The sequence below is a fragment of the Ictalurus punctatus genome, chromosome 29, assembly GCF_001660625.3.
Source record: "Ictalurus punctatus breed USDA103 chromosome 29, Coco_2.0, whole genome shotgun sequence".
Classification (NCBI taxonomy): Eukaryota; Metazoa; Chordata; class Actinopteri; order Siluriformes; family Ictaluridae; genus Ictalurus; species Ictalurus punctatus.
In genome coordinates, this window is record NC_030444.2 from 3035943 (window position 1) to 3063442 (window position 27500).

A 27500-nucleotide genomic window follows, 5' to 3' on the forward strand; every position below is an offset into this window, starting at 1 on the left:
AAGAAATTCCAGAAACGACGAGGAAGAAGGTGATTGAAATGCATCAGTATGGGAAGGGTTACAAAGCTATTTCAAAGGGACTCCAAAGAACCCACAGCGAGAGCCGTTATCTCCAAATGGAAAAACAGCACAGTAGTGAACCTTCCCAGAAGTGGCCGACCTTCCAAAATTCCTCCGAGAGCACGGCGACGACTCATCCAGGAAGTCACAAAAGACCCAAGGACAACATCAAAGGAACTACAGGCCTCTCTTGTATCAATAAAGGTCACTGTTCATGACTCCACTAACAGAAAGACTCAAATGGCTCCATGGAAGAGAGGCGAGGTGAAAACCACCGCAGACCCAGAAGAACATTAAGGCTCGTCTGAATTTTGCAGAAACGCACCTTGATGATCCTCGAACCTTTTGGGAGAATGTTCCGTGGACTGATGAGTCGAAAGTGGAACTGTCTGGAAGACAGGCGTCCCGTTACATCCGGGCATTTGCGTTCGGTTGCGGTTATCGCTGCTACGTTTAAAGGGGCAGAGTTCCTTTTTCACATGAACGATAGGTGTTGCATCCCATGTTTTTTTTGCTTCGATAAAATAAATAAATAAATAAAAACGGCACCGTTTGTTTATTCGGGTTGCCCTCGTCTTACGCTGCGTTCCGTTGGACGATCGAAAACTATTTAGTACGAGATAAACAGAAGAAATCGGGATGGGGCCGAATACTTTTTCACAGCGCTGCATCACGATATCGATATTACACCCGTATATATATATCGGCCAGCCCTGCGCGTAGGACTAAACGCGTGTTCTGTGATTTTTGGCAGAACCGAGCTGCTTTGAAACTCAAAACCTAAACAAATACAGCCCCTCCCTTCCCCGTTCTCTCCGTCTCTTCCATTCCATGCACCCAAAAGCAAAAAAAATGCTGGATGAGATGTTGTAAAGGGTTTTTTTTTTTTTAAAAATAAATAAATAAATAAATAAAACGTACTTTTAAAACGTTTAAAATTCATTCGTCGGTTACAAACGCAGCGACGGAATTCAGGCGAACGAATCATCACACCGGGAACGACGAGCGCTCGCTGTACTACTAGATAATTACGGCGGGCGGGCCTCATCGTACATTTACAGTGGCGCTTGGAAGTTTGTGAACCCTTCCGAATTTTCTAGATATCTGCATAAATACCACCCGGAACAGCCTCAAGTGCTAAACGTAGATAAAGAGAAATGAGATAAAAAATATTACGCTCGGTCGTTTATTTATTTATTTATTTATTAGGAAAATGATCCAATATTACATCTCTGTGAGTGGCGAAAGGACGTGAACCTTTGGACTTTTGTTGTATACGTTTAGGAAAATCCGATGATTTTATGCAGCAATAGAGAAAATCCACAAACTTTCAAGCGGCGGTGTATTTCCGCTTCCGGTTCTCCGGTCCAAACCCGATACGTGCTAGCTTCGTTGGCAGATTAGCAAAACGAGCCGAGTGTGGTAGCGACACGGACTCAACGATGCGCCAAGAACTATGTTTTCTTTGAATACACATATATATCCGGGGAACTAAAGCTGCGATGGAGAATTAAAGATGAAAGTTTTTCCTCTTTACCACACCATAGCAAAGCCGCTTGTTAGTATGGAGTGTGAGGAGGCGGAGCTTTCGAAACACCTGCTGGACGGACGAACTGAGCTGCTTACAGAGAGCTTTTCCTCTGAACTTGCTGACTTCACCTTTAATATAACAATAATAAAAAACAGCGTATAAAGCTCTAGCAACACACACACACACACACACACACACGCACGCACGCACGCACGTAGGCATTACGACTGATACACACTGCTGTGTCAAGCTGTAAATTTTAATCGCTTAAACTCTGCCTCAGTTCGCGCTCGGTTCCTGTTCTTTCATATGGAGTTAATAAGTATTTACTAAATCGTTGAAAAGCAATTGAATTAAACACTAACTTAACGATACACACACACACACACACACACACACACACACACACACACACACACACACACACACACTCACAGTTTCGAGTGATGAAGGGTGTGTGTGTGTTGTCTAAGCTAATATTTAACCAGTAATCATTAAATAAGTGACGTATTGCTGCATGAAGATGAACGCTCATCTATGTCAATAAAAATGGAGGATGAGAAAAATGTGGAGTAGAATTTCTCTGTTCTCTCGCTCTCCCTCTCTCTCTGTCTCTCTCTCTCTCTCTCTCTGTTTCTCTCTCTCTCTCTCTGTCTCTCTCTCTCTCACTCTCTCTCTGTCTCTCTCTCTCTGTCTCTCTCTCTCTCTCTCTCTGTTTCTCTCTCTCTCTCTCTGTCTCTCTCTCTCTCACTCTCTCTCTGTCTCTCTCTGTCTCTGTCTCTCTCTCTCTCTCTCTCTCTCTCTGTCTCTGTCTCTGTCTCTCTCTCTCTCTCTCTCTGTCTCTCTCTCTCTCTCTCTGTCTCTCTGTCTCTCTCTGTCTCTCTCTCTCTCTCTCTCTCTCTCTCTGTCTCTCTCTCTCTGTCTCTGTCTCTCTCTCTCTCTCTCTCTCTCTGTCTCTCTCTCTCTCTCTGTCTCTCTCTGTCTCTCTCTCTCTCTCTCTGTCTCTCTCTCTGTCTCTCTCTCTCTCTGTCTCTCTCTCTCTGTCTCTCTCTCTGTCTCTCTCTGTCTCGCTCTCTCTCTCTCTCTCTGTCTCGCTCTCTCTCTGTCTCTCTCTGTCTGTTTCTCTCTCTCTCTGTCTCTCTCTCTCTCTCTCTCTCTCGCTCTCTCTCTCTCTCGCTCTCTCTCTCTGTCTCTCTCTCTCTGTCTCTCTCTCTCTCTCTCTCTGTCTCTCTTTGTCTCTCTCTCTGTCTCTCGCTCTCTCCGTCTATGTCTCTCTCTCTCTCTCTCTCTCTCTCTCTCTCTCTCTCTCTCTCTCTCTCGTGTAGGCTGTGTATTCAAAACCAGGGAAATCAGCCCAAAGGTCTGATTAGGCGAGGTCATAATCCTCACTGTGTGTGTGTGTGTGTGTGTGTGTGTGTGTGTGTGTGTGTGTGTGTGTGTGTGTAGTAGAACACAATGTGCCATTGACAGACTCAAGCAGGGTGTGATTCAGACACAGATTGCCAATCAAATAATTTGCCCTTCTCTCTTTCTGAAAAGTATTTTCTTCTAGACGTGTGTGAGGGATGGAGAGACGGAATGGATGGTTGGCAAATTGGAAGAAACACAAGAAAGAGAGAGGGATGGACGAAAAACTCTCCCTCTGTTTCAGTTACCCTTACACACACTCACACATATACACAGAGCGTTACACACGCACACAAATACACACAAACACACTCACGCATACACACACACACAAACACACACACGCAGAAATTCAGACTCACACAGAGACACAGACAGACAGAGATAGTCGCACATACAGGTAGGCACAAATAGACACGCACAGGGACACACACACACACACACACACAAGGGTGAACATACATAGACACACATATGTATATACACACACACACACACACACACACACAGAGACAAAAAGACACACTCACAGTTGTGTTACTATTTTTGTGAGGACCTTCCACTGACATAATTAATAATGTAACTAATTAGTGCCTCATGGGGACCAGAAAAATGTCCCCATAAAGCAAAAACTGTCAAAAAATATAATGCTATACTTCTGGGCCAGCCAGCAAGCTATACACATCACACACAGACACAGACACACACGCACACACACACACACACACGCACACACACACACACGCACACACACACGCACACACACACGCACACAGGGACTCACCAACAATTCAGAAAAAGTTACAAACACACTTCAATGGTCGTACACAGTGATAGAATATAATGGAGGAGGGCACTCATTGCCGAGTCAGCATACGTGTGTGTGTGTGTCTGTGTGTGTGTGTGTGGGAACTCACCCAACAGGTCATTCTGTGGCATCCACTCCACTAGTTTTGTGTTCTTGCCCAGGTTCCTCGGGGGAACTCCAGAAAACCTGCACGGAAACAGAAGAAAGACATCCGGGGTCACATGATCTTCTCGCCGCTGAATTGGTAGACTCGACGACGGACGAAGCTGCGGGCCAATCAGCGGAGCCGTGCGTTTATCCTTTGTTTGCAGTGTACACACTTGGCAGTTCTTTAAAACAACGATCGGATTGCAAATAACAGCCAAGATTCGGCTGGCCAAGCGAAATAAACCGGTAAAGTCCCACTGCGTGACCCGCACGACACTCTCACACGGCGAAACGTCCACAAAACAAGAAAGGTGACCATTCGCGTGACGTCGAATGCTGAACGAAACGTACGTGGGTCTTAGAAATATACACAAATGTTTATAAAGGTGGATTCCCATCCGTCTTCGGTCGGACTTTTTTTTTTTATTGTGTGTTATGACACTTTTTCAGGCTGACTTTGTATTTTCGTGTCCTTCTGGTCTGTCAGTGTCCCGTGAAACACGCCGAACATGCAACGCGACAAAAAGAAACTCACTCGCATCTCTACAGAACCGTCACTACACGTTCTTACGTGAAACGAATGTACAACTGCGTGGAGTGGTACAGAGTTTGGGGCCACTTCCTGAATTCTCTTATACAACAACCGCGTTTGTTGTTTATTAAAGATCAACACATCGTAGAACCATACGACTGGTTTCAATTAATGTTGTGGGACATCATAACAACACAAAACAAACTAGCTATAGCGTTATTACTTACGTTATAGCGGCTATAAACGCTCGAGGTTATCCCAGGGGACTCGGGGTACAAGACGGGGGAAAACCCTGGACGGGGCGCCAACCCATCGCAGGGCATAATCATGCACACACACATTCCCACACAGCTTACAACGCATGTCTTTGGACTGGGCGAGGAAACCGGAGTACCTGAAGGAAACCCCCAAAGCGCAGGGAGAACATGCACACACGGTGGCGGCAGGAATCGAATTCCCAACCCCTGGAGGTGCGAGGCAGACGTGCTAACCGCTAAGCAACCGTGCCCCTAGGAGTGAACTCTTCTACTAATTACCTTACGTTCTGATATTTCTGAAGGTCGAGATGGCACCTGTATATGGGATCAGTTGTCCTTGGATGCATGTCTCAAGTTATTCTGGTGCGGACTTCGGGGACTTGTACTCGCGCGTCCTCCCTGAGGTGGTCCAACCACAGACTGCTCATTAGGAAAGACGACAAACAACAACAAAGATTCCACGTTCAGGTGGAACGGCGCGGTCCCTCTTTTCCAGCGTCGCTATGCGACGGTCTCACGGTGTACTCGAGCGTACTCGAGTCTGCTCGGTCGTCTCTGCGGTCGGCCGTTTGAACAGATGCGCTATCGAAGCGCTGAGGGTTGATTTCTCAGCCATGCTTTGCATCGTGGTGGAAAATAAGCCGAGGTAATCTTTAAACACTAGCGAGAGCTGATAAAGCATTCACCCCTATGAGACATCTGGAACATTCGCGAGTCCCGTGTTCAACAGGTTGCATCATCTGATCTTCCTGAAGATCATTGGAAAAAACGAAAAATAAGTTCTCTCACTCTTTTCTTTTTTTAAACGATACTGTGATATTTACTGATGAGGTCACTTTGAACGTACAACGTTACACAAATTATAGCTCGGAGTAAATTAGTATGCCAGAAAACTCGACCGTTGCTCATTTAACATTTGCGATTATGACTCATTTGTAATTATACCACAGCGCTGATGAATGCTCAAATCTGATTGGTCAGGTGGAGATGACTGACAGTAGCTCTAGCTGCAATGTTTATATTAAATGCTCTCGTTTCTATAGTAACCGGGAGATTGGACCGGTTTGTAACACTGACTCGTGAGATTTTCACCAGCTTGCAAGGCGACGTAATCCCGTTTGAAACATTCGCATCGGACCGAGTTACACCAAGTCGAATCGGTTAACCCTCATCTCATTCTTCTTACATAAAGTCTTTCTAAAAGAATGCCAGGTGTTGCATGAAAATACGTTCTTTTATTTTTATTTAAAATTTGTTATTCTTTAAAAGCCAGCCACTTTCTTCGCTCTTCAAATGTACAGCCCGGGCTTTGTGTTTTTCGGCATTTATCTTTCTGCACGATGAACCTGAAGGCATTTACAGCTGGGGTAATCATTATTTAAACCCTAAGAAAAGACGACCGGTCGCAGAGGCAGCCGTGCAGGCTCTGATGTTTACGCTACCTCCACGTTTCACACGCTTCCACAGATCAGATGATACGCTTCGACACTTCGGGACTACACGGTCACCTTGCTATGACCTTCTTTTTAAGTGTTGTTTTTTTTTTTTCCCCCTTTATATAACATCGTGTATGAAAAGAAACAACGAACATAGTTAAAAGTTACATTCGTAAACACAAAAAAAGATAAATGTGGAATATTCCATTCTTCGGTATAAACCGTAGGCGAAACGTCTGATCTACGGATCATCATGGAGTTACGTTTTGGACCTTTTTACCATCAGCATTCATATTCGTTGGTTCACTTACGTCTAGTCACTTGAAAAAGGAAGGGTACGTTGTATCAAAATGGATACACGTTCTATACACAGGGAAGAAAGAGTGCACCGTCCTTCAATACTACGTTTTTGACTGATTTGGATCGGGGCCGAAATAACAAGTGTGTGGTCCTCACAAACTTCTATAATCGAACAAATAACCTCAGGTGACATTAAAAATAAAAACACGACACATTTTAATATCTCGTCAACCGACATTCAGAAACCGCATAGGGGAAAAAAATTACTTCACCCATCCCACTTCCATAAACATTAAGAGAGTAATGAGGTGTTACTAATGAAAAAGTTAATCATCAAATCTTTGGCAGTTCCTCGATGTTCTGGAGCACTCAGGAGTGTGTCGACATCATGCCAAGAAGAAAGGACATCAGCCATGACCTCACAGAAGCAACTGTTGCTGCACATCAAACTGGGAAGGGTTATAAGGCCATCTCCAAACAATCTGAAATGCACCATTCTACAGCGAGAAGGATTACAAACGGGGAGCCTTCAAGACAGTTCCTAGGAAAATTCAATCCCAAGAGGTGCATTACGTGACCTACGTGCATCTGTAAGGACGTTAGATGTTTATGTTCATGACAGCACAATCAGAAAAAAAACAAACTAAACAATTACGGCTTTCATGGAAGGGGGGATAGGAAAAAGCTCCTTCTCTCCGAAATGGAATAAGGTTTGCAAAAATGTTTGGTCATCCCGCACAGGAGAAAACCAAACACGGTGTATCACCACAAACGACTCGTACCTACTGTCGAGCATGGTGCTGGAGGGGTGACGCTACGGGCTTGTTTTGCAACCGCAGGAAACTTGGGGTCATGAGACAACGATGAACTCCAATTTGAGGAGTCATGATGTTATGGAGATGCCAGTGATCCTGACCCTTTCTGCTCTCCGGACCTGCCTGATCTATCATGATGCCCCACCTCTGGATGGAGCTCTCATAAACTGGAGGCTACACCCTTTGGATTGCTTAGGATGGTACCGCTTGAAGTACCATGAAATGGTTTTGGACCTCAAGTCCACATGGACGTCCTCGCTGTAGTTGCTGGGATTACGGTAGCTGCGACGTCCTCGGGACTGCGATTACCGCACACAGTTTTACACTCAGGTCTCCTTTAGTGAACAGTGGACGAGTTCAACAAACAGACTTCATATAAAACCATCATGAACTTTCTTTTACTCTCACACTATCCGTTGTTACCCAGATGAGGACGGGTTCCCTTCCGAGTCTGGTTCCTCTCAAGGTTTCTTCCTCATATCATCTTAGGGAGTTTTCCTCGCCACCGTCTCGCTCAATAGTGATAAATCCACACACTTAAAATCTGTATCCTGCGTTTATATGTCTCCGTAAAGCTGCTTTGAGACGACGTCCACTGTTAAAAGCGCCATACAAATAAAATCGAACTGAAATGAATTGAGGCCATCTCTCCAGCAGGTTAAGCTGGGCCGAAATTGGAACGGCCAAGTCAAAGTCCAGACCTCAACCCCATTGAGATGCTGTGACAGGATCTTAAGAGAGCTGTGCATAAACAAATGCCCTCACACATCAACGAATTGAAGCAATGTTGTAAAGAAGAGTGGCCGAAAATTTCGCCAAAATGATACGAGACTAATAAAAGTGTACGTATGTTTTCTCACCTTGTTGCTGAATGTTGGATTACTTTTTGGAAGAAAAAAAAAATGACTACAGATTAAAATGTGTCGTGCTTTTTTTTGCTGTCACCTGAGGTTTCTAGAATTTGGTGAGGATTACACGATGATTACTTAGGCCCTGATAAATAAAAACATTGAATTGAAGGAGGGTGTACTTTCTTCTTTAGATGACTGTAGCTCACCTTATGTAAATCTATACCACCGTACTGAAGTCTCAAATCTGATTGGTCAGAAGGTGTTGAATATTTTCTATATAATATTAACAATAATAATAATAATAATAATAATTCATAGGGGCGTGATTTGAAGACGCTCCACATAAACCCACTGAACGTTTTCTTTAAGGAAGGAGTTTCCAGTGTTAGTGCTTTGCAATAGTACGTTTTCTACTATGAGGAAGTCTTCAGGACAGAGGATTTGGGGTGGGGGTTGGGGGCGGGTTCGGTTCAATTTTTATTTAAATAAACGAGTGAGTGAGTGGCAGTAGTCCTACCTCCAGATGACTTTCTGAGATAGACGGCTCAGCGCTCCTGCCAGCTTGTAACTGATGTCGTCAGAGAGGTACTTCACCCCAGCGCCGAACGACACCACCACGAACCCGTGCTCGTCCGTGTCGTTCAGCCATTCTGCGAATTCCTAAAACACACAACACAACACGTACAGCCTCAAAAATCCATAAAGCGCATTCAAATCCCAAGCACTAAAAATCTCAACTGGGTTTTTTTTTTTTTTTTACATATATTTGAATTGTGTTTGTGCGGCAGAGAAAGGAAAAGCTGAACTTTTAATCATTTGTTGGACGTGCTCTTTCTGTCACCAGTGTATCTGTGGTCTCGGTACTGTAGGTAGTGCTCTTTGGGACCTCCGCGCCTGCTATAACGACCTTACTTACCCTTGGCGTCACACCAGTATTCAAGCTCCTCCTCACGTACCACAATAAGACAAGGGAACAATGGAGCGAGAGCCGGTCTGACCTAACGGTTGACCTCGCGTTTTAAGAGTCGACTTAAATCCGACAAATTTCCCTTCCTGCTAGTCATACGATTCAGCCTGGAGTTTCTCTACAAAAACTGCGTGCTAGCCTCAGTTAAACTAAGCGAAATTGCTTCGTCTTAGCATTACACGCAGGCACCGCTAGCTCGTGATTCGACGGAAACGTATCAGCACTTCAGCATGCACGGATTAATGAGTGCAATCCACTAGCGCTACGATACAAACGCAAAACCAGACAAGTCGGTATTGTCTACTAGAATATTAGCTCGCTGCTCGGATATTAGCAAGGATCTGCAGGGCGTAATTTGTTCATAGCGTGCGATTGGACGTTTGTGTTAGTGTACTAGCGTATCCCGAGAATCAGTAGGGGTTTTGTGTCAGCTGTGAGTCCAGCTGCACCAGAGTGGCCCGAGTCGGCCTGGCACTGACAATCCGTCCCTTACACTGGTCCTACTGTGCTCCGCACACGTCCCACAATGGGTACATTTAATCGTACGACCTATGTCTACACACGCACGCACACACACGCTCATCGCATACTGGTGCAGAAGGCACACAATGAGCTCCTTTCGGTGATTGGTATTCCAAAACTGCAAGTCTAGGCTAAAGAACCCCCCACTCCCGTTCTGTGTGCTGATCCTCGCAATTGCTCGCATTTATAATGCCGGCCTTTGTGATTCCCACAGAGCAGCCAAAGAAGGAAAAACACGATTGCATGCAGAATTGTTCCAGCCAGTCAATACGCTCTTAAATTAACATGTCAAATCCAAAATACCCAACGTCTTAGATATCATTTCACACCTTATGAAATTCTATGACCTTATCTGTAACTTCCTTGGAATGCTCCTTAGTTGACATTTCCCCTCATTTCCTTAAGACAGGCACGTGTATGTGTATTTATCATCTGTCACCGCAGATCTGATCATTTCCAGTTTGCTTGGATATTTTTGCGAGCCACTGTACATGGATTTTTATCAGAGACCGTAGGCTGGTTACTTGGCATTTTGGGGGTGAGCGTTCCTCAGATAACGGCTGACGCATTCTGCCCTTGATCTCTGCTAATTACAAAACAGATCCTGTGTTAAGCAACCCACACCCCAAAGTCTGACGTTCCTCACTGACCTCCATGAACGTTATACAGCCCACAAAGCACTTACTATGACAGCGAGGAGACTTTGGATCGCAGACACTGTATTTGAGCCACGACACTATGCTAGCTTTTCTCGTTCTCAAACGGATTTATTACTGCGACATTTTTAATGATATTGTGCCCACCCGTGACACTGAAAGTGAGGGACGTGGAGCTCCAAGCTAGAATACAAAAGACTTCACCACGAATCGACAAAGCAGGAGCTCTAGTAGCTCCTCATGGGCATCTGCTGACACAACAATCACAAATGTCCAGTTTGGGAGATGCTCTAATGGCTTCATCTTGGAACTAGTCAAGTGTGAGAGACTGTCAATCTGCCACATCTAAACAATCCAGCAACTAGTCCAGTGCAAGGGATTTTTAAAGTCCACAGGGACTTTTAACCTGCCACCCCTCAATAATCTATCACTAATACTTCCCTCACAACAGACACCTGACTTTTAACCTGCCCCACCAGTGCGCAGTACTCCAGTACCCATTCATCTGGCAATTAATCCAGCATGAGGGACTGTTAACATGCCACTCCTCAACCATCCGGAAAGTAGTCCAGTATAAGCGACTATTAACCAGCCACAACTCCACCATCAGGGAACTTTTCCAGTATGCGGGAATGGTAACCTGCCCCAGGGACTTCTAACCTGCCACACCTCAATAATCCATCCATCACTAATACTTCCCTCACAACAGATACCTCTCCTGGAGTAACACAACAGGTCACACACACTATGCTATAGTGGTGGCCCTCACTGTCCCCTTTCCAACCATTTTAATCCACAGCATGTCCGAGGTCTAGGGCCTGAACTTTTGAACGATTGCTGCCGAAATTAAGCGGAAGTCTGATATCTGCACTCCAGGCTCATGTTAATGAGATCACAAACCTTAATTGGTTCACCAAGATAACAACGCAACCTTGGATCCGATGATCAGATTTGAAATAAAGCTTATACGATGTTCGACAATAATAATGCACAACCATGCCCGGCCAAAACTCTCCGCCACTCTTACTCTCCAACTAAAATGTTTATTCATCCTCAGGAGCCTATGAGCATATACTGTTTCCAATACACCAGCAGTTCTCCAACTCAAGGAACCTTTGGTAGACACCTTGCTGGGTTAGCGCTCTATTTAGGGCTGCTTACCTGTGGCAGAGGGCTCGGTGGCTTGGTGAGGATTCCGCCAACGTAGACGACATGTGGTAACGTGGGCCGAGGGAACTCTAGAGCCAAGTCTGTACACAGCATCCATAGACGACTGCCCTGCACCAGGTCATGCATGGAGGCTGGCGGCTGCACAGCGTGACGCCACATGATGCGGTCATACTTGGGCAGAACAAGTAGTTGCACTCCGATACGTGATGCCAAGTACACAACAGTGTTGGTCACACGCTGCACCAGCGTCATGTGGTCCGTTAGCAGAGAGTTGAACTCGGGCACGTAGGAGAGCGGTGCCGGCGCGCCCACTTCCGCTGGATACCACAGGCCTGTGCTGAAGACGGCATAGGGCACACCCAGGATGTGCGCCAGCACGAAGCCACACATTTCGTTCGGGTCAACAAGCAGCAAGTCGAAGCGTTCCTGCCGCAGCTGTGCCATCACCGAACTGCTGCCCACCACACAGTCACAGTTCTGCGCATAGTGCTCCAAGATGTCGAAGAGCTCCAGCGGTGTTGGGCGGCCCGAGAAGATGTTGTGGACCTTGGACTGCAGGAAGTCATCCGCCGCTGATGAGCTGTTGAATATACCTGGGTAGCGTTGCAGACGGTAGTGCTCCGAAGGCGCCATGTCTCGCCCCTCCGACACCAGCAGCACCGTCTCGTGGCCCTCCGCGTGCAGTGCTGATGCCAGTGTCTTAAAGATGTACAGGTGGCTCTCGAACATTATTGGAGGGACCACAATGATCTTAGCAGCCCACGAGAGACTTGGTGACAGGTACCACAGTATTGTGGCGAGGAGCCCCAAGGAGGTTTTCATGGCTGTGGGGAGATAGACAAAATGTTGATCAATGATTCGTTTATCTATTTATTCTTCAGACGTATCGAAAATGTATAATAACGACATAATAATAACAACGCTTAATATATACATAACATCATATATGACTAGATCGAAATACATGATTTTAAACAGGCGTTCACTTAAAGGTAACAAGACAAGAAATGCCAAGTCCTTTTTTCAAGAAGACCCTCCTATATCAGAGAACGAAAGAAAACAGAGCTGTATCAACCGCACACTGATCATTAATGTTTCTTTAGGACATCCTTAACCGACACAACTGCAAATTGTATTGCGATGAGAACATTTCGAATGTTTAGTACTGTCGTAAGATGACAGGAGTAATATTTTTTAATATTTTGGCGATTCAATTGTATATTCACGCTTTAAGACACTTAATACTTATCTGTCTGCTAAGAATAGATTAGCATTTGTCGTTCATGGTTGTAAAGTGAAGATGTGTTAATGAGACAATATTATGGCTGAAGAATAACACGTACAACTGACACTGAGCCAAGATCTTCGGTGATAAAGTGTTTGGACCGAGGTAAGTAAATGCTCTGCTGTCACACATAAATAACAGATACCACTCTCGGCCATGTGTGTCTGTAAATGTTCCACATACAAACACAGGTGTGTGTGTGCGTGTGTAGCATTTAGAACCACACATGACTGGTTTTATTGGAGTCGTATGATTGAGTATCTGCTAGAGTGTGTGGGTGTGACAGAACTCCTGGCTGAGACCGACATTCAGTACACACTGGGCCAAAAACCTGAACCGAAATTCAAGGGACACTGGACCAAAAAACCGAAATTCAGAACACACTGAACCACAAAATCGAAATTTAAGGTTACAATGTACCAAATACTGAAATTCTGGTGATAGTACACCACAAGCTTCAGGACACAGTGAACCAATAACAAATTTCAGGACACACTGAACCACAAATATAAATTCAGGACACACTGGACCATCCACTTACTCCTTTTCAGGGTCACGGGGAACCTGGAGCCTATCCCAGGAAGCATCGGGCACAAGGCGGGGTACACCCTGGACAGGGTGCCAGTCCATCGCAGGGGACAATCACATACACACTCACACATCCATTCATACACTACGGACACTTTAGACACGCCAATCAACCTACCGTGCATGTCTTTGGACCGGGGGAGGAAACCGGAGCACCCGGAGGAACATGCGAACTCCGCACACACGTGGCCCCGGCGGGAACCGAACCCCGGACCCTGGAGGTGTGAGGCGAACGTGCTAACCACTGTATTACACCACAAAATTCAGGACACACTAGACCAAAAAATAATTTCAGGACACACTAGACCACAAAACTGAAATTCAGGACATACTGGACCGAAAACTGAAAGAAAAGGGAAAAAAAGCAAGAGTGAAATTTGAGACACTAAAAACAATAAAATTCGGGACACATGCACCACAAGCGGAAATTATACAACGAGACTCAAAATGCTCCGTTGCCCTACAACATCCAACGTCCTCACAAACAGAGAACGGTTGCTCGCCGAAGGCTTTTCGTTTCACGCAATTATACTTTGTGCTGTGCAAAAACCGCGGCTACACACGGAGCTAGCGTGCCAGCGGGGACGTTCGGTTTTCGCTTCGGTTGTTTTGTTGCAGGACGTCGTGTTTTGTCCATTTCTGACCATTTTCAGTTGGCTACATTTTTATGGATAGGTTATATATGTCTGGGAAACCCATCGGACGTCGCTGTGGCTGAATTCTGGGGGGGTTTCATCGTAAGCGATCAGTCAGATGAACTTTGCGTTGATTTGGAGTGACGTTGACCTAAACCGGGCTGGCAGAACAGCCGCTAAATCTACAAGAGAACGGGTGAAACTCGGTGAGGTTTGGATTAAACCCAGTCGGTTAAAGCTACCAGGCAAATCGGATGATGGTTATAAGAACTTGGTCAATTTAACTTTGGGGAAATACAACGTCAAAACACCAGTCTCCCATTTGATCTCCTTATCGCTTCAGCAACTCTCTTCAAATCCAGACTTGTGTTCCGTACATTTATCTAGACACCTTTTCTATTTAGTTGAGCCCACAGTAACTCTACAATCATGTTGTTAAACCAATTAAGGATAATCCCCTAGCTGGATAATCTTTTCCTTTTATCCAGGATAACAATTGATCTCCATACTTAAGACAAAACGATGCTTTCTGTATAGGCAAGACCTTTTATCCGCCTCTACGTTGCCACACAAGCACTTTCAGCCTGAACGGCACAACGGTCGCCATTATATATATATACGTGGAACACAGCATCACTCAAGACGTTTAAACGATCGATAAACAATAAGCTACGGAAGCTTGTTTTTCCGTCACGTACGAGGAAAATATCGCGGAATTCTCTGTCGCAACTGCGTCTCGTGATTGGAGAACGTCACGTGACTCTCGACTGACTTTTTGCAGGTTAATATCTCAGAGTTGTCACTATTTATATCGCTTACCGCGACTTTGAAAAAGGTCGGTGCGTTTAACACAGTACAGTTTTGCATGCGTAGCGAACGGGTGGACGAGTAAAAACGTCTAAATCATATCGAGAGAAAAAAAACGAAACATGCTAGGTAAAATTTTTATTTGTACAGCTCCAAAACCAAAAAACGCCGGGCCAATGAATTGCCGACGATCTTTTGATGGCGCGAACACGACGTCCTACACGAGTATACGCTCCGTCGTTGATCCGCGATAATGTATTTAGCTAGCAAATTAGCTCGCGGTAAGTTTGTTACCTTATGTTCGCTACAATTTTGTTTTAGCCTGGTTAGTTTCTAGGCATACCAAAAATTTGGAACGGGGCATCGTACTGGATTAATGAATTTATGATTTGTCCACCCTGGTGGTCAATGTAGTGTAGAGGAGAGCTGATGAATCGTATAGCAACAAATGGGCTACAGCGAGTACCTTTACGCCTACGGAGTTCACCTTTGTGATGTTAAAATGTTCAAATTTTATACCGGTTTGTTTTCATTTTCCATCCTATTCCGTGTCAAATAATCGGTGTTTGAAGTTATGTTTAAAAAATGTAAATAAATAATTGTTGAATCCGTCGCATTTGTTAATGCAAGGCTACCGTTTTACCGGCTGTTTGTTAAATCTCGTAGGTCCATGCTGTGGATTCGGGGTGGGACCGAATACGAATGCGTTATTCGTATTGAATCAGATGGAATAGGAATACAGATACGGACAGTGGATGGAGTATAAAGGTTTATTTAGCATTGGTGGAAGGAGTCTCCAGTGTCAGTGTTTTGTAACAGGCGATAAGTTGTGCGTTATTTTCCTAGAACACCGCAAGCGCTTTGTTCCTTACATGTCGCCCGCGTCGGATTTGACATCGTATCGCGTTATAGATTTGACCTCAATACAATCAGACGCCTCAGCTTCCGTACTTCATAACGGACACTGATTCGAAGTCGATTTTACGATCGCCCGGACTCTGCACGCTACACACCTGTTGAGCTAAAACAAAGTCCTGATTGTGCGGCCTTCGGAGGGCGGCTGTCGGATCCCGTGACTCGGTTTCTCCTTCGCCCGGGACTCTTCTTGCCGGGTTTCAGATGAGCCTATTGCCATTACACCCTTTCGTTTTCAGACCGCGCTTGTTGACTGTTGCCTTGGCGACCCGTGCCGTGCATCGCGGCTCGGGTTTCTGACACTGGAGTCGGGTTACCTGGCAGCCGTCCCGGCGGAGAACGTCTATTTATTTAAACAAATGATACGACTGCTATTGCGGCTTTCGCGCAGGAGGCCGTCCTCGCTTCATTTGGGAGGAATAATATGCGATTATGGTTGTGTGCCGTGTTTGTAGCATTGCATCCTACTATTATTCGTTGGACCATATGAGAGCGGAACATATGCAAATACACACACACCCACATAAACACACACAGAGGGAGAGTGTGTAAAAGAGTGCGAGAGAGAGAGAGAGAGAGAGAGAGAGAGGTTCAGGTGCAGGCAAATTTTTGCATGACTACCATATCTACACATCTTCACTACTTTGTTTTCCAAAGCCCAGTGCTGATAAAAAATTAAAAGATTTTCGCTCATTTTCGACTTTCCTAACCCGCGTGGTTCGATAAACGACGTGCTGCGATTTCACAACGCATTGCATGGCACTTTCTAAGCAAATGACTGAAATTCGACCCAGCAGTGAATCACGCCTCGACTGCGTTTATTTCACTCCTCACACAGGAATGGCTGATTTACATTCGGACTACTGGCTGACTCATGGGTGCAACACTCCCAGGTGATACTATTACCTGTTATCGAGGCAACCGTACGCGCAGCTCTCCTCTCGAGTGTCAGAGAATGAAGTCATCCGCGAGGGCCGACACCTACGTTTGGCGACGTCGCTCTCGCGTTAAGATATTTGCCTTGACGTCTTCTGTCTTCTTTTAATACTATATGGACGCCATAGATGGAGCCGTGTCCAGACATAGTATTGTCATTATTATTATTATTTAGTATTATTTCACATTCGTTAGACGTAGGTTACTGCGTTTCATCGGCCACGTGTACGCCTGTGGTTTAATCCCAAACCTGGTCGCTTTCCCACTGGCCTTGTCCGGGAATAACCGGCCTCTGCGTTGACTCTTTTACGCCACATAATGACATTCTCCGGTGTCGTTAGCTCTCCAGCTATTTAAAACATAATAAACCTGGCCTCCCAGACGGAGTTTACACCCTGCCTCGGATCCGATTACACCCGCTCCATTAGCAGCTTTCAGGCTTGTCCTGGGTTTAATCGCTGCTCAGATCTGGGCCGTTATTAAAAACCGTGCGGACGCGAGGTCTTCTGGGACGGCGTCGGGACTACTGCTATTGAGAAACGTCCTACTTCTGGAAGACTTTTAAAATCGACGGAACGTTCCCGTACCAGGATCGTCGTTAAGAAATGCGTCATAATGACACGCCGGCTTTCTCGTCCTCGGCTCTTGAGCGAAAGGGCAACGTTACTTGCGGCAGGACAGTTACACGTGTTTTGTACAAACAGCCCAGGGCTACGCTGGTTACGACTGCATCACTGCATGCAACGTTAACCACTAAAACGAACCACTGAACTATTTACGTCATAGACAGAACAGCCATCTCGACTGTAGTTGTCTCCACAGTCCCGTGGTGCAGCACAAAAACACTAACGCTAACAGGTTCACGATATCAACGGGCAATCCGTTCGATATACTATACTCCGTTACATTCGTATGAATGCATTATTTGGATCGAAGAGATGATGTGCTCTAAACAGGAGCGCCGCGATTTAACATCGGAGCACGCTACGACGGGTCATCGCTCAAAGATACACCGAGAGACGTCTTTTTCTGCCATAGCAGATTGACGTTTTAACCTGGAACGATTTGTGCACTGTAGGTGTTTTCAAATAACCGACAGCACGAGGAAGCCCCGCCCCTTCCCCCAATCTCATATGCTCTCCTCTAGAACATTCAGTCAAGGTAAACTGAGTTCATTAATATATATATAAAAGAAAAACTACCATTGTATGTTCAATTTAGCTAACATTAGACAAATATAGACCATCAGTTTACTAACCCAGCTGATATTAATTTGCACAGACAGGGGGTATAATTACTTACAGATTTCAGCTGGTTCCGTGCCTTACCTTGCCTTGGAGAACTGCTTTTTCTTAGTGTGTTCAATACTTTTTTCCCCGTGTCATTCCACTTTTTTTACACGTAACTTTATTTATGGACTTGTGAATTCTTTATCTCTCCGGACTTCTCGAGTTACTACGGACGTCTAGTGAACATTCCGTGTGAATAAACTCATTGTAAATATATTTACTGAAAATCCATTTTGATGCGTCCAATACTTATTTCCCCCGCTGTAGTTAGCATGAGTTAACTATATTATCTATATAGTTCTACATCTATAATAACTATAATGACATCGGCAACCATTTTGTAAAAGGATTATATTGAAAAGCCGCTGTTAGGTTGTTTTTTTTTTATAGTTTACTGCACACTGCTCAGCTAAAAATCCACCGGTGATCGTGCTTGCCGCTGCCAGCAAGCAGTTCCTGACCACACAGCTAGTAATAATAATATTATTATTATTATTATTACGCCCTCTGGGACTCTCCTTAAACATCAAATGTTGGAAAGGTTTATTTATCTTTCTTTAGGCTATCAGTTCTGGACGATTCGAGAGTTTCGCATATTTTTTTTTTAAAACGGCGAACGGAAAACAAAAACATGGCACGAGCACGGGTGGTTTTTACTTTCGCTGGACAAGGCAACATGAACGAGAGTTGCTGCTTGATACACTTACACGGCCCATTCTTTCATGTTGATATTTTGAGAATATTTCGACGACTAAATTCATTCGTATAATCATGGGCAGGTACAAAATGAAAACAATAACTGCTCGAGCGGGATGGGGACGATATGGAAATTAGATCTGGGCATGTGCTGTTTGTTCTTGATAGGTGAGGCCAGTTCATATGACGTGACAGCATTTTTAACTAATCGGATTACGCGGCATTCCTTTCGGAATCAGGAACACGCAGGTGAACGGAAACGTTGACGTAACCGGGGAAAATAAAGTCCGGGGGAAAAGCCGTCATATAAACACTGGAATTGTTACTTTCCTCGTCGGCTATCTGGTGAATCTGTCATTTTAAGAAACGTTTTGTTCGGTTTAACATTCACTGAAATTTCTCACCATTAACGCAAGTGAATATCGTTTCCTAATGTAATACTCGGTCTTCAGTTGTATTCAATTACACACAACCACTGTTGTGGTTTAGTAAATCACATGACCCATGCTCATCTATTCATCCATACTTCAACTCCACCCTGTATTTTGCATTTTTAGGTAGAAATGTCATAAATTGGTTATTCGTTAAGGCGACCGCACAAATCTGAAAAATAGTTGAAAACATGTTATTTGAAAGACGCAAGACCCTTAGGTAGTCAATTAACTTTTTTTTTCTTTTTTCTTTTTAAATATTAACATATAAAATGATCAAATTTGAACATATTTTCATTACGCTTGCACGTGTTCTTTTACACACGAGGTGATAACTGATACAGAACGCTGTCTGTACAACCCAGTGATTAGATGATCAGCTAACAGGGTGCGTATATATTGTATACGTACAGTACTGTGCCAAAGTTTTAGGCACCCTATTTATTTATTTTTTTTGTACTTTGGTATCGAGTTCTGACCTTATCAAGTCAGTACTAAAAACAGTTCAGATTCCCAAGCATTCGTTTTTTTAGCGCAAAATTAAAATGTTTGTACGTCAGTAAAGAAAGCAGCGTATTACGTAAGAGACGCTTCTCAGACAAAAAACATGCAAAGACAAGAAGCGAGCGCGACGGTCAACGTCTCCAGAAGAACCGTGTCTGGTTCAGCGAGATGCTGAATAAAACTTACTAGCTAATTTCCTTATAAAACGCCACTAATTGTACCAGAGACCACTTTTTTTTATTGTATTTTTTTTGTCACACCAAATATCGACTTTGTTTCATTTACTACAGTTTACTGCTCTTTATAGGTTTTTTTTTTAATGTAGAAACATTTAATTTCATTATCTCGAAGGCATGTTTGCTCTACAGCACGTGCCTAAAACGTTTGCACAGTACTGTGTACTACAATAGCAGGAAGGTATGATGTTCCCCTTTCTAACGAGGTTTCATTGTGAATGGAAAGAAATGATTATAAAAGTTCCTCTTCACACACCAGCTTGTGGTATTCTTTCTTGTCAGTTGTATAACGTATACGCATAAGACCAAACCCTAACTATGGGGGTGATTTAGATGAAAACTTTATTGTTTACTGAAAATAGGTGTCACGGAATTGCGCCGTTTTTCTACACGATCTCCATTTCGTTCAGTGCGAGCGTACCACCGCTTAACTAGAAGAAAAAAAATTCATTCGATTCTGATTTACTTCCGATTCACTTTTAAAGGTTTTCAATTGAATTCAGAACTCAGAACCTGACTGTTTAGGTTCTATTTCTCAAACAAAACTCTTCATTGAAACAATTTTTTTTAAAAAGGCATTGACTCGAAGCAGCAGGGCTGATACAACTCCATTTGCACATCATTTGCCTTATTATTTTTTTTTTCCACATTACATTACCACAGATTTCATTTAAATGATAATACATGGATGATCCTAATTTGAATCGTTGTCATCTCTTAATGTCTATTACCTCCTGTCGAGTCCATTAGAACTCGTTCCTACTGCCTTCCATAAAACGAAACTTTTTAACATATAATGAAGGACAAACTTCGAAAAAATATCATTTGTCAAATTTCATCCTACAAATCCGAAACAGTATCGCCGAATTCTTAAATACCATTGAATGGTATTTGTTCAGTTCGCACATCTGTATTTATTTTTCGAAAAAATTCCGATTCCGTAAGTCAGTTTTCAGATATTCAGTCAAACTCAGTTCGCAGAATTCGCTTTAAAAAAACAAACAACAACAAAAAAAAACAACTTAAGCAACCGTGCTACTCAAGAATATGCACTGGAGCCTCGAATCAAACGATTGAATCTGATTGAATTTGCTTTGAACGTTAAGCAAAAAAACTATTTGATCACAAGTGATTTTCGACCATGCGACTCTCTCAACCCTGAATTAAACCTACTTTGAATTTCAAGACGTTTCATTCAACATACAAATAAATATAGGTGTGAGGTTTTCAAAGAAGTAGGCCTATATTTCAATGCTAGAACTTCAACCGTGTTCACGCTTTGTTATTAAGAATTTTTAACATTCTAATTTTTGTCTCTTTTTTTTTACTTCCTGTGAATTTAGAACAGAACAGAATTTAGAATTATTATTATTATTTTTTTTTTTACAAGTTCACCTATAAAGTCACTAAATACCGGATACTAAATGTACACCCAGTCTCCAGATTCTGTAGATAGCTACACAAGCATCCAGTGTGTACTGTACACTGTACTAAAAAGATCCCACTTTTACATTTGAATGAGTATTAGTACAAGTGCAGTTCAAGCAAATACGTTCCAATATGAGGAACATCTCTATTATATGATCTGGTTTATATTTTGTGATTGTCAAGCTGCCAGTTGTTTGATTTCTATGTAAATAACAAAATCACAGAAATTTACATTTCTGAGTATCTATAAACAATAGTCTCGGCTATTCCATGGAGTAATCACACTCATCCAAAAGTCACTACTTGTACTGGCCAACGTAAAGTACAACAAGTAGGGAAAGACCATGGAGGACTACAGACTAGAACTGGGTTGGGTAATTAACAAAGAGCTTAGATTTATAAACGAAAATTCAGAATTCGGGCTGCGCAATATGACAACATAATATCGATACTGCGATATTATAATTGTGATCAAATTTTCGGAGATATCGTGTGCATCATCGGTAATTTTATAACGAATACAAACTCTAGTCAGAAGTAGCTGACTAGAATAATATTTACGTTGAATTGTTAAAACGTTTAACGTTACAATTTTGTACCTTCCCGCTTTTTCAATGTTACATCGAATGTACATTTTAAACGAATGTATCATTAAACATCAAATTCAAGGCTTGTTTTTTTTTTTTTAAATACTGTCTTGCCGATGGTTTGTTGGAAAACCTGTATACCGTCATATATCTCGCGCCTTCGAGTTCGCCAATAGGTTTTATTGCTTGGTTGTTGTTGTTTTTTTTACCCCTCATGATATCAGATTCTAATTGATCTATTGCTTTTCAACATACAGAGTTTTGCTACCATAGCAAGACACATATCAGGATCGATTGTGAAATTGAATCAACAATTTTTCGAAGTTTGGCTCGGGGAGGAAAAAAAAACAAACAAACGACAGAGACAACCCCCAAACTCCTACTTGTGGACTCGAGACGGACTCCTCAACCCGAGTTCAGAAAGTGACGTCAAATCAACATGGCCGCTCACAGAGTGAACGGTAAACAAAGTAGCGCTTTATATTCTGGTGTGTGCTTCAGAATAATCGACAGATAAACAGATACATCCACTTGCTAAATCTACAGCGGTGACTATACAGTTTGCTGTTTTGACGCGGTGAATAAACATCACCCATCACGGTTAGCCGGCTAGCTTGTTGCTAACAAATGGAACTACGGCATGTTGTGTCGTTTATTTCATATACATAACTGAACCTTAAGGACCAGTGTTGTACATTTGATAAGTACCTCAGCTGAATAAACTCTACTTGTACAATATTTACAATGGTCATCAAAAGTGTAACCGATATCACAGTATACACAGACAAATAAACAATAACACTCGAACCGGGACTTTTAAATGCACCATTTCTATGTGTAGATCCTAAAGTAGTTCTTATATTAGATCAGGGGAATGTAGAAATACAGTTTTATCTAATCGCTCTAAACAGTTTATCTTTCAATGGTATGTTGGTATGTTGTTTTGCTTGTTTGCTTTAAAAAAAATTTTTTTTTAAAGTAGCATACTCTGTACATAGTGCATAGTCATGTATTACATCATAGTCAAAACTCACTTTCAAAATAGTTCAGATTTCTTCCTCATGACATCATAAAGTTGTCACTTTAAGGCACCTGTTGCCCCGTAGGGATCGTATACAAGACTAGTGAAATCGTCCCTGCCCCCAAAGTGTGTGTGCAGGTGTGCGCATGTGCGCACGCTCGCTTGCTCGCACACACACACACAATTACAAGCAGAGTAGAGTACAAGCAAAAACAAAGGAGCTCAAGGTGCAATAAATGTCGAACTTGACAAACAGGCTTTGTTTATCGCACACACACACTCATGTGCACAAGCACCCACACACACACACCCCTTTTGACACAGAAAGGTAAGGCTACTGAGTTAAGACATTAAGTGCTGGATTAATCTCCTAGGGGTGGGTACTGGAGTGAATACCTGAATAATGATCAGGTAAGACAGACAGCCCTAGACGTACAACATGATGTTTACGGGGAAACGTTTGTCAGATTAAAAAGCTAATTAGAGGAAACACAATACAGCAGGTGTCATAAACCCTATAGGATCTGTCGGTTGGTCCCAGGGGTGGGAATAACATGTGGATCCGGATGCAAAACACACCGATTCCTCATCTCTCGGTTTCTGAATTCAGTTACTGAATACGTTCCACACGTATACCTGTATACCTTTTCAACGCCCTGTTTTAATGACGTAAGACCTGACTCGAGAGTTTAAGATTCATGGCTGAACGGTTTTCACCTCGGCTTCAGCGGATAAACTCAGATGTGCACCCAAGACCTGCTGCTGTAATCATAAAAGCCTGTTCGGATCGTAAGGTGTTCGGCCCAGGCCCGGCGCTCATCCCGGACACACGTCGCACCGCTTGACTCTGTAGTACACGGTCGTAGACGTGTAACGATTTCAAATCCAACTGAGAAGATCCTTCCTTCCTTCCTTCCTTCGTGACGGAATTATAGGCTATAAGAAGTACCCGCTTCTCATAAAGACGGGTGTTCCCGAGCAACTATGGGGTCCGATGTCCAATAACAGAGGTTGTTAAATATTCATGCAGAAAAACCAACCGACAAACAAATAAAAATACATTAAAAAAAAAAAAAAAACGATAAATAAAGGGAGCAAACCCTGAAACTTTTCCTCGCTGCTCAGACGAAACCGGCAAGGAAGGTGCAGAATTAGCCGTTTCAAATTCTTTTTGAAGCTATAAAGATACGCTCGATACACATTTTAGGATTAGGATTACGTAGAAATGACGGACCGTTCACGTTACCAGCCCAGAAACATGAAAAGGGCTGTGTCATGTCTAAGGAGTGACAATGCCAGTTGAGAGACAGCAACACTCCCTTATTTGTTTCTCTAATCTAGCTGATCTCATTCATCTCTTACTCAAGTTTTTTTTCCCCCTTTAGTCACACCTGCAACCTGTACATAGATTTAAGAACAATATATATATATATATATATATATATATATATATATATATATATATATATATATATATATATATATTAATGTTGGGTATTTGGAGTTAATGTGATGAGTTAAGCCTTTCAGAATAAAGAACATCTCGCTTAATGTGTTCAGGAGAGATCTTTAACTTATTCCCCTGTGAAAAGGTAAACAATAGTGTACTTCAGTCAAATACAAGCTTTTGTTTTGAACATAAACAGCAGGTTTGGAGTTTGTGACAAAACCACCTGCTAGTCACTTCCCTACAGTTGTGGTCTGGATCTGAGCGTCACCCCCAACCGGTCACCCCCCACTCCCCCTCCCTGCACCTCTCCCTCCCCCTCCCCCTCCCCTTCTCAAATTTACCTGTGCGCAGGTGAGCCGGTGCTGCTCCGAAATTCACGTCCCGGCGTTAGGAGGTAGACGAAATTAAATCCCAAACACTGCTGGCGACAATAAAATGGCCACAGCGCGAGGAGCGGACTTTCCAGAGACGTCGAAATGACGGCGAAGTCGGTGAAAGTGGGAGCGCGCGCTCCCCGTGGTCGAAACGGGAGGGGAGGGGCGAGGCGGGGTTTTGAGATGTTTTTGAGGGCGTGGCCATGAGGCCTTCTCGCGCACGGGAAGGAGAGGCCGCTCTGATTTGTTCATGATGAATAGAAAGGACAAAAGCCGGCCTTTTTGTTTTTGTTTTCTTTTTTTTTTCCTTTTTTTGTGGTTATAATAGCGCCAGGTGTGATTAAGCACAGGCGTCGTCCATGTATGTCTTTCAAGTCATATATAATATATACACAGTGCCCTCTTCTAATATTGGCACCCTTGGTAAATATGAGCAAAGAAAAGCTGTGAAAACATGGTCTCTTTATTCTTTAACCTCTTGACCTTTTGTTCCAAAAATTCACAAAAATACTCTCATGGATATCAAATAATTTTTTACATACAAGTTTATCATATATATATATATATATATATATATATATATATATATATATATATATATATATATATATATGTGTGTGTGTGTGTGTGTGTGTGTGGGTGTGTGTATTGAATAAGCATGATTGACTTTTACCTCATGTGGTGAGACTGATGTGGATGATGCTGATAATCAAAGTGAGAATTTTTTTCCTGTTACAAACGTGTATGTATATATATATATTTAAAGTCGATTAGATTATTGTATAAATGTAGGAAAGAAATGTAAAAGCCTTAAGAGAACATGTTACACTATAAAATATGCTACAATGCATTTTTTACTGTTCTGGTGAAATCTATTTTTGAAACTCAATATGTGAATATTATAAATGTAAAAAAATATTTCCTTTACCACCTCATGTCAGGCAATGTAAAGATCTGTAAAGTCTGTCACGTTAATATAATATTTTACTTGAACAGGATGTAAAGACCTGACCTAGAATTGCATATATTATGAATTTACACCTTAACATCAGCTATAACGTTAAAACAACCTGCCTAATAGTGTGTAGGTCCTCCTTGTGCCATCAAACAGCTCTGACCCGTCGAGGCACGGACTACACAAGACCTCTGAAGGTGTGCTGTGGTGTCTGGCACCGAGATGGTAGGAGCAGATCCTTTAAGTCCTGTAGCTGTTCTGGGGGATAGGACCAGACGTGAGCCTTGGCCTCACGTGACTGACCGTGTCACTGGTTCATCGGCCCTTCCTTGAACCATTTTTAGTAGGTACTAACCAGTGTATACCGGGAACACCTGCCATTTTGGTCAAGTCATCTACCCCATCACAATTCGGCCCATGTCAATTTTCCTTCTTCCAACACGTCGACTTCGAGAACTGACAGTTCACACGCTGCCTAATATATCCCACCTCTTGATAGGTGCCATGAGGTAATGAGATAATCAACGTTATTCACGTCACCTCTCAGTGGTTTCATTAACATATACGTAATGGCTGACCGATGTAAAAATGCTGATAAAGTGTAATCACTTGCTTATCGCAGGTTGCCAGAATTCTTTCTGAATAAACGATCAGAGATAACTAGAACTAATTTGATTGGGAGAAACCTGTATTAATGTTCCCTACAGGCAATTGAGAAGAAAACACTTTGCCAGTACATGATGCATATCAGATCCTGAGTTTCTCACTTTCATATTTGCAAAAAGTAGTTGGGTGGCACGGTGCCACAGAAGGTAGCGCTTCTGCCTCAGGGTCCGCAGCTCGATCCCGAGCTCAGGTTACTGTCTGAGATGCACGTGTTCTCCGTTCTCCCTGTCTGGGAATGAGTGTGTGAATAAACGTGTGAATATGTATATGCGCATGGTGTCCTGTATATATATATATATATATATATATTGTATTAAGTGTAATGCAGTGTAGTGCACTTAATTTTTTTTTTTTTGAGTATTAATAGTACACTACACCTCACTGAGTTTTCTGCTGTGCGTACATTACTTATAAAATAGTGCAAAGTACACCTATAAAAGACAGGAGATAGTTGATCCACGTGCACTTGGTTTTATTAACCGAGCCAAGGGTCAAACACAGTGACGCATGATACCATCAGAAGGAGGGCAAATCCAAAAAAAGTCAAGGCAAGGGTCAAATCAGTAGTGTTGGGTCCGAGTCCACCTTTGTCCATTCCGAGTCGAGACCAAGTCCTTAACCGATCGAGTCCGAGTCCAAAAGGGCGGAACTCGATTCCACCACGATGAGGTGGCTTTCCGTGCGTGTGTTTCAGGTGCGTGTGCACGGAAAGCCCCCTTGGTCAGGCAGGGAGACGATCAGTAATTTCTTGTTAATTTAATTTTATGTCGTTGTTTATTTATTTATTTACTCATGTTACACGTGACACAGACTCAACGGTACTTGGAAAAAGTCCAAAATGGCTGAGTCATTGTGTGTCGAGTTCGAGTACAAATTTACCCGAGTGCGTGACAAGCCCGAGTTCGTTCATAATCGGACTCGAGTCCGAGTACCCCGGCTCTACAAATCGGTATCGGTCAATATCAGTCAGAGTAAACACTTCCGCAAACACTGGGATTGGCAAGGCTTCGGCTATACACAATGCATATGTATGTCTTGTATGTTATACTACTAGGAAGTAAGCCAGACTTGCTAAGCTAGTGGCTAGGCTAATACTGAGATGGGTGGGGTGATGTCACCAGCTGTCCCAGGTGTAGCTGAGCTTGAGGTCTTCACTTTCTGAGCTTCTATAGTTGGTCATCACTGGGTAGTGAGACTAATCCACAGACCTTTAAGAAATGCTCAAAGATGACCAGAAT

General features: G+C 43.1%; 1 protein-coding gene across 3 annotated transcripts in view; it reads right to left on the reverse strand.

Annotated features, from left to right (window-relative positions):
• The window catches only part of ugt8 (UDP glycosyltransferase 8), a 34085-nt gene extending 9309 nt beyond the window's left edge, over positions 1-24776 (reverse strand). Inside the window, exons 1-4 of one of the 3 annotated variants that reach the window (XM_017461487.3) lie at positions 24609-24776; positions 11451-12283; positions 8662-8804; positions 3916-3992 (exon numbers count right to left, since the gene is read on the reverse strand). In XM_017461487.3, the coding sequence (XP_017316976.1) occupies positions 3916-3992; positions 8662-8804; positions 11451-12281 (1051 nt within the window). In that variant the 5' untranslated portion in view covers positions 12282-12283; positions 24609-24776. Of the gene's footprint in view, positions 1-3915; positions 3993-8661; positions 8805-11450; positions 12284-23534; positions 23881-23917; positions 24070-24608 lie in introns of those variants that run through there. The other 2 variants (XM_053677467.1, XM_047152110.2) reach the window with 2 other exon arrangements.
• Between the last annotated feature and the right edge of the window lie 2724 nt (positions 24777-27500).